The sequence below is a fragment of the Scyliorhinus torazame genome, chromosome 15 (genome assembly GCF_047496885.1).
Source record: "Scyliorhinus torazame isolate Kashiwa2021f chromosome 15, sScyTor2.1, whole genome shotgun sequence".
Lineage (NCBI taxonomy): Eukaryota > Metazoa > Chordata > Chondrichthyes > Carcharhiniformes > Scyliorhinidae > Scyliorhinus > Scyliorhinus torazame.
The window spans coordinates 129,029,265-129,043,214 of record NC_092721.1 but is presented as its reverse complement, the minus strand read 5'-3'; the positions used below and the strand labels follow the sequence as shown (position 1 = coordinate 129,043,214).

At 47.6% G+C, this 13,950-nt stretch overlaps 1 protein-coding gene across 3 annotated transcripts in view; it reads right to left on the bottom strand.

Moving 5' to 3' along the window:
* dync2h1 (dynein cytoplasmic 2 heavy chain 1) overlaps positions 1 to 13,950 on the bottom strand; it is an 866,357-nt gene that overhangs the window by 133,560 nt on the left and 718,847 nt on the right. For all 3 annotated transcript variants that reach the window (XM_072476728.1, XM_072476730.1, XM_072476729.1), the window contains one exon: positions 3,962 to 4,078. In XM_072476728.1, the coding sequence (XP_072332829.1) occupies positions 3,962 to 4,078 (117 nt within the window). The remainder of the gene's footprint in view (positions 1 to 3,961; positions 4,079 to 13,950) is intronic.

The window sequence follows — 13,950 nt, the reverse complement described above, 5'->3', positions numbered from 1 at the left end:
ATACCATTTGCCTTCTTTACTGTCTATTGTACCTACCCGCTTACTTTCACCAACTGATGCATGAGGGATCTTGCTGAGTATCCACCTCTCTCAATTTGCACCCATTCAAATAATAATCTGCCTTCCCATTTTTGCTACCAAAGTGAAACACCTCACGTTCATCCAAAATATACTGTATATGCCATGCATTTGCGCCTACTCACTCAGCCTGTCCAGAAATCGCTGAAATATCTCTGCATCCTCCTCACAGCTCACCCTCCCACCCAACTTTGTATCATCCATAATTTGGAGACGATACATTTAGTTCCCTCGTCCAAATCATTAATATATAAATGTGAACAATTGGAATCCTAGCACAGATCCCTGCGGTACACTACTGCCTGCCAATCGGAAAAACACCTATTTATTCCAACTCTTTGCTTCCTGTCTGCTAACCAGCCTTTCATCCATCTCAAGACATTACCCACAATCCCATGCACTTTAACTTTACATAATAACCTGCTATGTGAGACTTTGTTGAAAGCCTTCTGAAAGTCTATGTAAACCACATCCACCAATTTCCCCAGTCAACTCTACTAGTTACATCTTCAAAGAATTCTAGTAGATTTGTCAAGCATGATTTCCCTTTTGTAAATCCATGCTGACTTTGTTTGATTACACTACTGCTTTCCAAATGCTGTGCTATGAAATCCTTGATAATGGACTCGAGCAACTTCCCTACTACCAATGTAGTCTATAGTTCCCTGTTTTCTCTCTGCCTCGCTTTTTGAATAGCGGGCTCATATTAGCTACCCTCCAATTTGTAGGAACCATTCCAGAGTCCAAAGAATTTTGGAAAATTACCACTAATGGATCTATTATTTCTAGGGTCACTTCTTTAAGTACTCTGGGATGAAGATTATGAGCCCTGAAGATTTATCTGCCTTCAATTCCATTTATTTCCCCAAAAGCATTTCTCTACCAATACTGATTTCCTTCAGCTCCTCAATAAAACTTATGTTTCTCAGAATATTTGATGAATACTTTCAATGGGTTTTCACTGATAAAGAGGAATCTGATAAAATATCAGTAATACTGAAAAGGTAAAGATAATGGCTGGGTGAAAACCAACAGGAAGGTGTAATCATATGCATAAGCTATCTTGTATATAATGATGTAAATGACCTCCAACCAGAAGGTGGCAGTGTAAGTCTACCATGTGATTTTGTACATCGAGGAGTTGGGAGTTAGTCATGTTAATGGATAGTCATACTTGCAGTAGCTCTGGAATAATTTATCAGTATTAGTAGTTTGTAGTATATTTATTATAGTTATTTTACCATGCATTTGTTTTACAATAAAATACTTGAACTAATCAAGAACTAGATGTTCTTCTGTGCACCATTCACACCGGCCAGGGTACAAAAACATAACATGGTACCAGGTCTAAAGATCTGTTAAGAAAACAAGGGTCGGAATTTTCTGATAATGGGACAATGTCCCCACGCCCGCAAGAAAATGGGCCCGATTTTCTAGAAAAAAGTCCAGAGTGATTCTCCATCTTGAAGGGGGCTAGCAGGGCCCCGGAGTAGTCCGCGCAGCTCTAGCTGCCGATTCGGGGCCCTGCACTTCCGGCCACGGGTCGGCACATGCGCGCGGTGGCCGCCTGTAGCGGCGGCCCGCGCAACATGGCAGACCCACACAGCGGGCGGGCCCCCACAATATAGGCCTCCCCCCGGGCTGCGCGCACCCACCGATTGGTGGCCCCCGATCGCGAGCCTAGCCGTCCTGGAGACCCCCCCAGTGACGGACCTCCCCCCGCCCCCACCACCACTCCAAGTGCCCGCTGGGTGGAACCACGAGTGAACCACGGTGGCAGGAACATGACCAGTTGCCGGTGGATAATCGCCGCGGGGGCCTCTTTCAATGGCCATCGACCGGCGCCGCGTCATCCACACGCGTGATTGCCGCCAATTCTCCGGTCCCCGGAGAATCGCGGGAAGGCGTCAGCCCCGATCGTGGGCCTGACGCCCCATTCTCCACCCCCGCGCCAGGCGCGATTGCGGCATGGAGGCTCGGAGAATCCCGGCCAAGATTCTTTCAAGATCCTAACTACTAACCTTGTGAACTACTAGAAATTTGTACTCAATGCAAAGACAGACTTCGAAGTCCAGGATGGAATATTTGAAGGCAACTCACCAGCTTCGAGTTACGGTAATGTAAGTGAGAATTGGCCTGTATTCAAACAGCAATTTACTCTCTATGTTGCAGCCCTTGGTCTGCAGACACAGCCTGATGAAAGACGCATAGCGTTGCTGCTCACTGTAGCAGATCCACAAGCGATCAAAACTTTTAATGCATTTGTTTTTGATAACAAGGCGAACAACAAGAACTTTGAGGAAGTTGTAAAGCAATCTGATCAGCAATGCAAAAAAAAAAAATGAGAAGATCGAACGCTACATATTTCGCATGAGCAGCTTGAAGCCAGGCAAAACGTTTGATCGTTTTCTGACCGATTTGAGACTGAAGACGCAGTCATGTAATTTTGCTACCCTTCAATTATTGACGATGCACGATCAGATCGTATTTGGGATTTGCAACGTCAGGTACGAGAGAGGCTATTAAGAGAAAAAGAGCTTCAACTTGATGATGCTATCAACATTTGTCATGCCAGTGAGCTAGCTGCACAGCAAATTAGCATGTTGAATCTCAAACATTTTGGTGCGAAGATAGGAGGCAGCCGACGCCATTAGTGTAGTGACGCACTCGAATTCAAAACGTGGTCCTAGCACCGCCGTTAACCATTTTAAGTGGCCAACTGAAATCTCCATTTCATGTAAGAGATGCGGCAATCAGCATTTGCCACAACAATGTTCAGCGTTTGGTAAGCATTGCTCTAAATGTAAAGGCAAAAACCATTTTGCTAACCAATGCTTTACCAGTCAAAAAGCAGAACAAACAGAACCAATCAAAATGTTTGATGAAGTATGCCTCAGCGACACGTTCTTCATTGACATGATTTCTAGTGAGGACAAGCATAGTCAAGGCATGCAAACTGACAATGTTGCAATGACAATTTGTAGCAACAGTGAAGTTAATGCAGAAATCCCAAAAGACAAATGGACTGTTCCATTAATGATTAATGGCACATTAATTAACTTCAAACTCGACTTAGGAGCGAGATCCAACCTTATCAGTTTGTCAGATTTAAATGAGCTGAGAATTAAACCGCAAGTGTTAAATAAAGCAGTACTACTGAAAGACTACAATGAAATTACTATGCTTGGAGCTGCGAGCTCGATGTAAATGTGAAAAATAAAGTCCACACAGTAAAATTTTTCATATGAATTTCTACTGGGAGTGGAAGTATGTGAGGCACATGAGCTAGACTCTATAACCAGACAAAATGCATCAGTAGATTCCATACTGAAGGAATTTCCTGGGATTTTTCAAGGTTTTGGCACTCTACCTTTCACGTACAGAATCCAGTTAAAAGAGGACCCACGACCAGTAATACACGCACCAAGACGTGTACCAGCCCCATTGAAAGATAGATTGAAAGATGAGCTAGAAAGGATGACAGCTCTAGGTGTACTTAAACGCATAGAAGAACCTACAGATTGGGTAAATCCTATGGTCTGTGTCAAGAAGAGGAACAACGACCTACGAATCTGTACGGAGCCCAAAGATCTGAACCTCAACATTAAAAGAAAACATTATCCAATTCCTAAGAGGGAAGAAATCACATCTGAAATTTCAGGAGCAACCTGTTTTAGCAAGTTAGACACTTCACAACGGTTTTGGCAGCTAAGGTTGGACAAAGAGAGCACAAAGCTGTGTGCACTTTCAATACTCCATTCGGGCAATATTGTTTCTTTAGGATGCCATTTTGTTTAATTTATGCATCAGAGATTTTCCATTTGGCCATGGAACACATCATTGAAGGGATTCCGGGAGTAAACGTGTATGGACAGCATCTTACCTGATTAAGTTTCTTCCAGAGGTTGAGAATAGGAGACAATTCATTAGACCAGATGTCTCTGTCAAACTTGCTCCCAGCTGTCATTGACCTGCTTAGAATCCGGAGCTGGCAAATTACCTGGAAAAGAGAAATTAGAGACAAAAAGTAATCAACTATGAGTCGCTACATCCACAGACATTCCATCACATCAACAGTGGAACGCTCGGTGACACAGTGGTTAGCAATGCTGCCTCACAGCGCTTGGGACTCGGGTTCAATTACGGCCTTGGGTGACTATCTGTGTGGAGTTTGCACTTTCTCTCCAGGTCTGTATGGGTTTCCTCTGGGTGCTCCAGTTTCCTCCCACAGTCCAAAGGTGTGCCGGTTAGTTGGATTGGCCATGATAAAATTGCCCCTTAGTGTCCGGTGATGTGCAGGTTAGGTGGGGCTAAAGGGATAGGGCAGGGTAGTGGGCCTAGGCAGGGTGTTCTTATAGTCTTGATGGGCCAAATGCACTGTAGAGATTCTATGATCCGAACAGCTTTAAAAAAAAATTCATTCATGGGACGTGAGCATCGTTGGCAGGGCTTGCATTTATTACCCATCCCCCTAATTGCTCGTGAGAAGTTTCTATGGTGAGTCATTTTTGTGAATCACTGCAGTTTATATGCGATAGGTACACCCATAGTGATTTTAGGGAGGGAGTTCCAGGATCTAGGCCCAGAGACATTGGCCACAATTCTCCGACCCGGCTTCCCCATTCTCTGGCGCCGTTTTTCGGGCGCCGGCGGAATCGCCGTTGACAGCGGCACCCCCCAGCGATTCTCCGGGCCCCGATGGGCCGAGTGGCCGTCGAGTTTGTTCGAGTCCCGCCGGCGTGGATTACTCACCTCCCACACGGCGGGACCAGGAAGGTAAGTGTGCGGGAGCCGTCCTTGAGGGGGAGGCGGGGGGATCCGAGCCCAGGGGGTGGGGGGGCACGGTGGCCTGGCCCGCGATCGGGGCATACCCATCGGTGGGCGGGCTGGCTCCGTGAAGGGTCTACTTTACTCCAAGTCTCCGCCATATTTCCCGGGGCCCAGCGGGGAGAAGAGAACCCCTGCGCATGTGCCGAATCACACCGGCCGTTCCGCACATGCGCGAAAATACACCGGTCGTTCTGCGCATGCGCAAAAATATGCCGGCCGTTCTGCGCATGCACGGACTCGCGCAGGACATTCTGCGCCGGCTGGATCCTTGTTCTTCTAGGTGGTAGAGGTCGTGGGTTTGGAAGGCACTTTTGAAAAAACTTCAGCATCCATCTGCAAGCATCTTGTACATGGTAAATACCGCTGCCGCTGTGCACCTGGTTGTGGCAGGAGTGAATGCATAAGGTGGCAAATACACTCACATGCAAGCACACATATTTTAAACTCTTTACAGAAGCAAAATTGTGCAGCTGATGGATCAAAGAGCTCTCACGACTTCAATACAAAAGGATCATTTAGAATTAAACAGTCACAATGCAAATTTCTATTATTGCTTTCTTCCAGAACTGATTATTAAATTTTGACTTCACTGACGTCTTGACTTTCTAGGTGATAACTCATGATTGCTGTTTTATTTTCCTCATAATAAATGATTGCTGTTTTAATTTGTCTGAATTTGATGCTATTATAAAGTATTCTAGAATACAATGAAATAAATTCAAGAAATAGATATAGTTTAAATAGATTTTGCCGAATTCAACATTACAAATAATGATGATCAATCACATCTACTTCTTCCTTTTTTATAACTATCCAAATAGGTAATAGGTTATTTCCCTAAAATATATTTATATATCTGTATATATCTGTTGCCAAACTATCAAATTCATAGTTTACCAGCCTGATGTGCCGTCAATTACCACGAGACGAGAATGGTGAAACAATCGAGGCTTTATTGCACAAGATGTTGTGCCTCCCGCAGCTGGAACCAGAATGGAAGCAGCGCAGAAGAGCAGACACTTTTATACGCTGCATGCTGGGAGGTGCCAGCAGGCAGGGATCTACTGTTGTACCTGTAATACAGGGGCAGTACCGTAATACATGCAATGTTACTAGTGGTGTTTATCACATTCACCCCCTGTTTAAAAAAAGAGTCCGGCGGGGGTGAAGAAAAACATTACAGATTGAGTCTGTTGGGGGCTCTGACCCTCCGCTGCAATCGCCTCAGTCCTGGTGGTGATGTGGGCTCCGACGTGGTCACCTGCGGCTCCGGGAGCGTGTTGTCCTCTGCTTCGTCACCCCTTAGTGGATCCTGTGAGGGGACGGATCCTGCTGGGGTGGGGGCTGCGGTGAGGTTCGCTGGTGGGAGGGTGGGTAGCGCAGGGGTGAATCAGGCAACCGGAGGGGGGGGGAAGGAGCAGTATCAGGTCAGAGGTTGTGAGTGGGGACCCAGCGGGTGCCAGGTCCGGGAGGGAGACTGCGTCCTGTCGCCCGTCGGGGTACGTAGGCGTACTGCGGGTTTGCATGGCGGAGGTGGACTTTCTCAACCAAGGGATCCGATTTATGGCTCCGCACATGCTTCCGGAGGAGGACGGGCCCAGGATCTGTCAACCATCTTAGGAGAAAGACCCCAGAGGTGGGCTTCCTGGGGAAGGCAAACACATGTTCGTGAGGGGTCTCATTAGTGGCGGTGCACAGGAGCGACCGGATGGGGTGGAGCGCATCGGGGAGGACCTCCTGCCAGTGGGAGACCGGGGGATTTCTAGACCGAAGGGCCAGCAGGACGGCCTTCCAGACCGTCCCGTTCTCCCTCTCCACCTGCCCGTTTCCCCGGGGGTTGTAGCTGGTCGTCCTGCTCGAGGCGATGCCTTTGCTGACGCAGCTCATCACTCATGAAGGAGGATCCCCGATCGCTGTGGATGTAGGTGGGGAAACCAAACAGGGTGAAGATGCTGTGCAGGGCTTTGATGACCGTGGCAGTAGCCATGTCGGGGCATGGGATGGCGAAAGGAAACCGGGAGTACTCATCAATTACGCTGAGGAAGTACACGTTAAGGTCAGTGGAGGGGAGAGGCCCTTTGAAGTCCATGTTGAGGCGCTCAAAGGGGCGGGAGGCCTTCATCAGGTGCACTCTATCTGGCCGGTAGAAGTGCGGCTTGCACTCTGCGCAGACTTGGCAGACCCTGGTTACGGTCCTGACCTCATCAATGGAGTAGGGCAGGTTGCGGGCCTTGACAAAATGGAAGAACCGGGTGACCCCCGGGTGGCAGAGGTCATAGTTGAGAGCCCGGAGTCGGTCCACTTGTGCGCTGTCCCATGTACCGTGGGATAGGGCATCAGGAAGCTCATTGAGCATCCCCGGGCGATACAAGATCCTCCACCTCAAGATCTTGTCATTTTTGATCTTGCCCCGCTGCGTATTGTTAAACATAAAGGCAACCGGCCGTTGGTCAGTGAGGAGAGTGAATCTCCTGCCGGCCAGGTAATGCCTCCAGTGTCGCACAGCTTCCACAACGGCTTGAGCCTCCTTTTCGACAGAGGAGTGCCGAATTTCAGAGGCATGGAGCGTGCGGGAAAATAAAGCCACGGGTCTGCCTGCCTGGTTGAGGGTGGTGATCAGAGCTACGTCTGATGCATCACTCTCCACCTGAAAGGGGAGGGTCTCGTCGACCGTGTGCATCGTGGCCTTGGCGATGTCCGCCTTGATGTGGTTGAAGGCCTGGCGGGCCTCAGCCGTCAGGGGGAAAACTGTGGACCTGATGAGTGGGCAGGCCTTGTCCGCATAATTCGGGACCCACTGGGCGTAATACGAGAAAAACCCCAGGCATCGTTTCAGGGCCTTCGGACAGTGGGGGAGAGGGAGTTCCAGGATGGGGCGCATGTGGTCGGGGTCGGGCCCTAGGACTCCATTTTCCACTAAGTAGCCAAGAATGGCTAAGCGGTTGGTGCGGAACACGCATTTCTCCTTATTATAGGTGAGGTTAAGGAGTTTGGCGGTATGGAGGAATTCTTGGAGGTTTGCGTCGTGGTCCTGCTGATCGTGGCCACAGATGGTGACGTTATCTAAATACGGGAAGGTGGCCCGCAGCTCGTACTGGTCAACCATTCGGTCCATCTCTCGCTGGAAGACCGAGACCCCCATTGGTGACACCGAAGGGAACTCTAACAAAGTGATAGAGGCGGCCATCTGCTTTGAACGCAGTGTATTGGCGGTCCTCCGGGCGGATGGGGAGCTGGTGGTAGGCGGACTTCAAGTCAACTGTGGATAAGACTCGATACTGCGCAATCTGATTGACCATATCAGATATGCGTGGGAGGGGGTACGCGTCGAGCTGCGTGTACTGGTTGATGGTCTGGCTGTAGTCAATGACCATCCTGTGCTTCTCCCCAGTCTTCACTATCACCACTTAAGTTCTCCAGGGGCTGTTGCTGGCCTTAATGATCCCCTCCCACAGAAGCCGTTGGACCTCCTACCTGATGAAAGTCCTGTCCTGGGCACTGTACCATCTGCTCCTAGTCACGACGGGCTTGCAGTCCACGGTGAGGTTCGCAAACAGTGAAGGTGCCTCGACCTTAAGGATTGTGAGGCCGCAGACGGTGAGGGGGGGCAGGGGTCCGCCGAATTTCAAAGTAAGGCTTTGGAGGTGGCATTGAAAATCAAGGCCTAATAATAGGGCAGCGCAGAGGTGGGGGAGGACGTAGAGCCTGAAGTTGCTGAACTCCAGGTCCTGAACGGTGAGGGTCGCGACACAGTACCCCCGGATTTCAACGGAATGGGATCCGGAGGCCAGGGAGATTTTCTGGGTGATGGGAAGTACCGGGAGTGTGCAGCGCCTTACCGTAGCAGGGTGGATGAAACTCTCTGTGCTCCCGGAGTCAAAGAGGCAGGTCGTCTCGTGCCCGTTGATCGTCACCGTCGTCGTAGCGGTCGCGAGATTGCGGGGCCGAGACTGATCCAGGGTGATGGACGCGAGCTGCGGAAGATGTTGGGAGGTCCAGGGCTGATCAGCGGTGGCAGAGGTATCAGCAGGCAGCGAACGGCCAGACGAGCAGGGGTCCTGAGGCACGGGCCAAAATGGCACCTAAGATGGCGGCGCCCACGGGGGGGGGGGGGGTCTAGTAATGCCGGGCCTGGAAACAGGGGTGACTAAACGGGCCTGGCAAACGGAAACAAATTGGCCCTTCTTCCCACATCCGTTGCAGGTCGCGCTCCGCGCCGGGCAGCGCTGCCTGGGATGTTTGCTCTGGCAACAAAAATAACACTTGGGGCCCCCCGGAGTTGGCTGGCTGCCGCGCAGCGCAGACTTGCGGTGAGCTCGAGTCGGCAGCTGGTGGGGCCCACGATGCCTACGAGGGTGCCGCGCGGTCGGGGGTGTAGGCCTCCAGATTACGGGAGGCCACTTCTAGTGAGTTAGCGAGCTGCCTAGTCTCTGCAAGATCGAGCGTACCCCCTTCCAATAGTCGTTGGCGAACGTACGCAGACTTCATGCCCGTGACATAAGCGTCTCTGATTAATAGTTCGGTGTGTTGGACTGCCGAAACTGCCTGGCAGTCACAGTTCCTACTGAGAATCTGTAGGGCTGCAAGAAATCGTCCAGAGTCTCTCCTTGGAGTTGCCGTCTCGTGGCCAGTAGGTGCCTGGCGTACACTTGATTCACTAACTTAACGGAATGTCCCTTTAGTAGCGTCATCGCTTCTGTGTAGGTGGGCGCATCCCGGATGAGGGGAAAAATTTCAGGGCTCACCCGTGAGTAGAGGTTCTGTGGGTCCGAGAGTTCTTCAGTGGCTGCTGTGAGGTAGCCTGTGAAGCAGGCTAGCCAGTGGTCGAAGGTGGACGTGGCGTTAACTGCGTGAGGGCTCAGCTCCAAGTGATCAGGCTTGATTAAGATGTTCATCTTTTAAAATCTTGTGCAATAAATTGATGTACCGTCAATTACCACGAGACGAGAATGGTGAAACAATCGAGGCTTTATTGCACAAGATGTTGTGCCTCCTGCAGCTGGAACCAGAATGGAAGCAGCGCAGGAGAGCAGACACTTTTATACGCCGCCTGCTGGGAGGAGCCAGCAGGCGGGGATTTACTGTTGTACCTGTAATACAGGGGCAGTACCGTAATACATGCAATGTTACTAGTGGTGTTTACCACACAGCCTTCTCTGCAAAGGATACTTCATGGCAAAATGTGGCTTCCAGTAAAACAAAATTGATTATTTTTCTGGACTTCGCTGAAGCATATCATAAAGAGGTTAGTGGACTAAATTATCGACAGAACTAGCATCTGGAGAAACCAATGACCCAAATTTTAGAATTACTTAACATGGATCCCTGGCAATTTGTCTGCATCATAATTTATTCAGTGGAATCTTAGCTTAAACAACCCTCATTGACCCACTAGGCCATCTTCAATAGGCCTTTGTATCTATGTTAATTTAGTCAGCCATCCATTAAACATGTAATTGCTTTAATTATCAAGTGATTTTCAAATTGACTTTTCCATGACAAAGATTGCAGTTCATGATACAAGAATGACTTTAACATTTCTGATGATTTGATCTTGTTTTAGCCACAATGAGCACAATAGCAAGACCCAAATTTGCTAATCCCATTGACCCACCACCTTGCTCCCACAGTCCTACGTTGGCTCCTAGTCCATCCTCGTACCAGCCTCCCCGAACAGGCACCGGAATGTGGCGACGAGGGGCTTTTCACAGTAACTTCATTTGAAGCCTACTTGTGACAATAAGCGGTTTTCATTTAATTTCATTTCATCAATTCCTCTGTTTTAGAATCACAGAATTGTTACAGCACAGAAGGTTGAAATTTTACCCATCGAGTCTGCACTAGCTAAAATGCTCATCCTTATCTTCAAATTCCTCAATGGCATCATCCCACCGCATGTTTGAAATCTCTGCCAGCTCTACAAACCTCTGAGAACTCTGCATTCCTCTAATTCTGGCCTTTTGTACGTCCCCAATATGCTTCACCCTTTACTGGTGGTCAGGTCTTTAGACCATAAGATCTGTAATTCCCTGTCTAAATCTTTCCACCTTGCTCTCCAGTAAGACACTCTTTAAAACCTATCTCTTCGATCAAGGTTTTGATATTATCCTTATGTGGTAATCTCCAATGTCAAATAATGTTTGACAAACCCATGTGAGATGTTTTACACTGAAAGCATTATGTATGAGCAAGATGGTGTTGTAGATCAGAACAAAAAGTATGAATAGTATGCAAATAAATTATAGAGAAAGGTGAGCTTTCTATTGGCTGTCTGCTATGGCTCAATGGTAGCACTTGCCTCTAAGTCAGAAGATTCAAACCACAGTGCGCAGACTTGAGCGTTGAAATTTGGTTAACACTCGTGCGTAGAGCTAGATGTCACCTTTTTTATGTCTGCACTCTCAGGTGGTTATGAATGTCCATGGCACTTTACAAAGGAGATCAGGGGAACGCTGGCCAACATTCATTCCTCAATCAACATCACAAAACATTACTGGCCTAAAAATTCAATTGGACTCATTCTCTAAACACATCACAAGAAAGTCATGAACACACTTTCTTTCAAACTTCCTTTCTTGCAGAATGTTGCACACAACTTATGACAGGGACTACACCTGGAAGAGGCTCAGCTCCCAGTTGGACATCCTCCACTCAGTAGAAGAACTGTTGATGGCCATCACAGGGAGAAGAATCATAACTTTGGAAAATGGCAATTCTAGAAGATTCATTCTACAGGATTTCTGAACACTGAATCTTGTTTCTTCCAACACATTGCAATTAAAACTGCAGCTGCTTTTACCATGGGGTAATTTGTTTTGGCAATGTTAGTTGCATGATAAATGTTAGTCAGGACGCCAGGAAAGTGCTGCTGCTCTTCTTCAAATAGTGTCACATAGCATTTTGCACAGGCAGGCAGAGCTACAGTTTAACATTTCACCTTCAAGATGTCACCCAGAAAATGCAGTGCTCCCTTACTGCATTGAAGTGTGAACTTAACAATATGCACAAATCCTGGAGAGAGGCTTGAACCCAAAATGTTCTAACTCAGAGGTGAAAATAACACAAAGTAAATAAGCAGCCATTTTTGAAACTTTGATTCCAAGGTTTCATGTACCTGCTCCAGTGTTCATCCTGCTAAATCTGGTGACAAGTGTTTACACATAGCTACTGGAATCTAAATTAAAAACACCCTAATATGTGAAACAGGCAACAGAAAATACAAATTATGATGATTAGTTTTATTATTAGACATCAACAGCTTTTGGATTTAATAAAAATTACTGTTTTTGCGGTTTTATATCATTTCAGTGACAGTTAAATATGTTTGGTTACATCAATATGTTGAAGGTAAATATCGGGCGCGATTTAACGGCAATGAAACAGAGTCCTGTATCGAACGTATTTAGCCGAGTAGTATCTGGTGCTTGCAGTGCCAAGAAAAGCCACGCTATTAAACGGGACTTTGCTTCATTCCGGGGCTTTGGTGAGGAACACCCCGCCGAGGCAGCACTTATTCCCGTTTCCCCAACTCACCTTTAAGGGGGTCATAGAGACCCCCGTACCCCACCTCATAAGAGCAGGACATCCCCAGACCCAATCCCTGATGCAGGCAAAATGCCATCTGGGCACGTCGGCACTGCCATCCTGGCAGTGCCCCTGTCAGGCTGGCAGTGCCAGAACTCGCCCATCAGCCACTGATTCATTTACAGTCTCAAAATCTGTCACATGTTTGCACCTAAATAACAGGTAATAGCAGGTATGTTGCCATTTCATCCGCTACAGGTCGTTGTGGACTAGATAGGAAGACTGGCATATTACATAGCAACTTTCACGACCTCAAGGTTAACGTGCAGGTTCAGTTGGCAGTTAGGAAGGCAAATGCAATGTTAGCATTCATGTTGAGATGGCTAGAATACAAGACCAGGGATGTGCTTGAGGCTATACAAGGCTCTGGTCAGACCCCATTTGGTGTATTGTGAGCAGTTTTGGGCCCCGTATCTTAGGAAGGATGTGCTGGCCTTGGAAAGGGTCCAGAAGAGGTTCACAAGGATGGTCCCTGGAATGATCAGCTTGTCATATGAGGAACGGTTGAGGACTATGGGTCTGTACTCATTGGAGTTTAGAAGGATGAGGGGGGATCTTATTGAAACTTACAGGATACTGCGAGGCCTGGATAGAGTGGACATGGAGAGGATGTTTCCATTTTAGGAAAAACTAAAAGCAGAGGGCACAATCTCAGACTAAAGGACAATCCTTTAAAGCAGAGATGAGGAGGAATTTCTCCAGCCAGAGGGTGGTGAATCTGTGGAACTCTTTGCTGCAGAAGGCTGTGGAGGCCATATCACTGTGTATTTAAGACAGAGATAGATAGGTTCTTGACTAATAAGGGGATCAGGGGTTATGGGGAGAAAACAGGAGAATGGGGATGAGAAAAATATCAGGCATGATTGAATGGCGGAGCAAACAAGATGGGCCAAGTAGCCTAATTCTGCTCCTATGTCTTATGGTCTCGAGATTTCCCAAAGCACTTTAAACTAATGAAGTACTTTATGAAGCCTAGTCACTGTAGGAAATACAGCTGCCATTTTTACACACAGGAAGGAAACAGCAATATGACAATAACGAGATCATCTATTTTTTGTGTTGTTGGTTGAAGGATACATTCGACCAGGACAATAACTCCTTGGCTCTTCTTTAAAATAGGTAGGTTTAAAGACAGTTCCGATTTAAATGACTGCTCCGATTACATGGTATTTTTCTGAAAGAGCATTTCCTCAAGGCTGTGGTGCTAGGATTATGTGGAGGTGACCGCACATGGATTTAAAGGGAATATATGGCATTATATCTAAGAAGAGGAGATGCTGTATTGCTATCGATAAAAATCAAGAGTAAATGACAAAAACTGACTGGATCAGGCAGTGAAGTCTATTTTCAGTACAGTCTGTTAAATCTGATTATAGATTTATAGACCTATTTCACATTGCTACTGGCATCTAAATTAAAAAGACCAATACGAAAAGCATTGAAGTGGGTGTCCAGCGA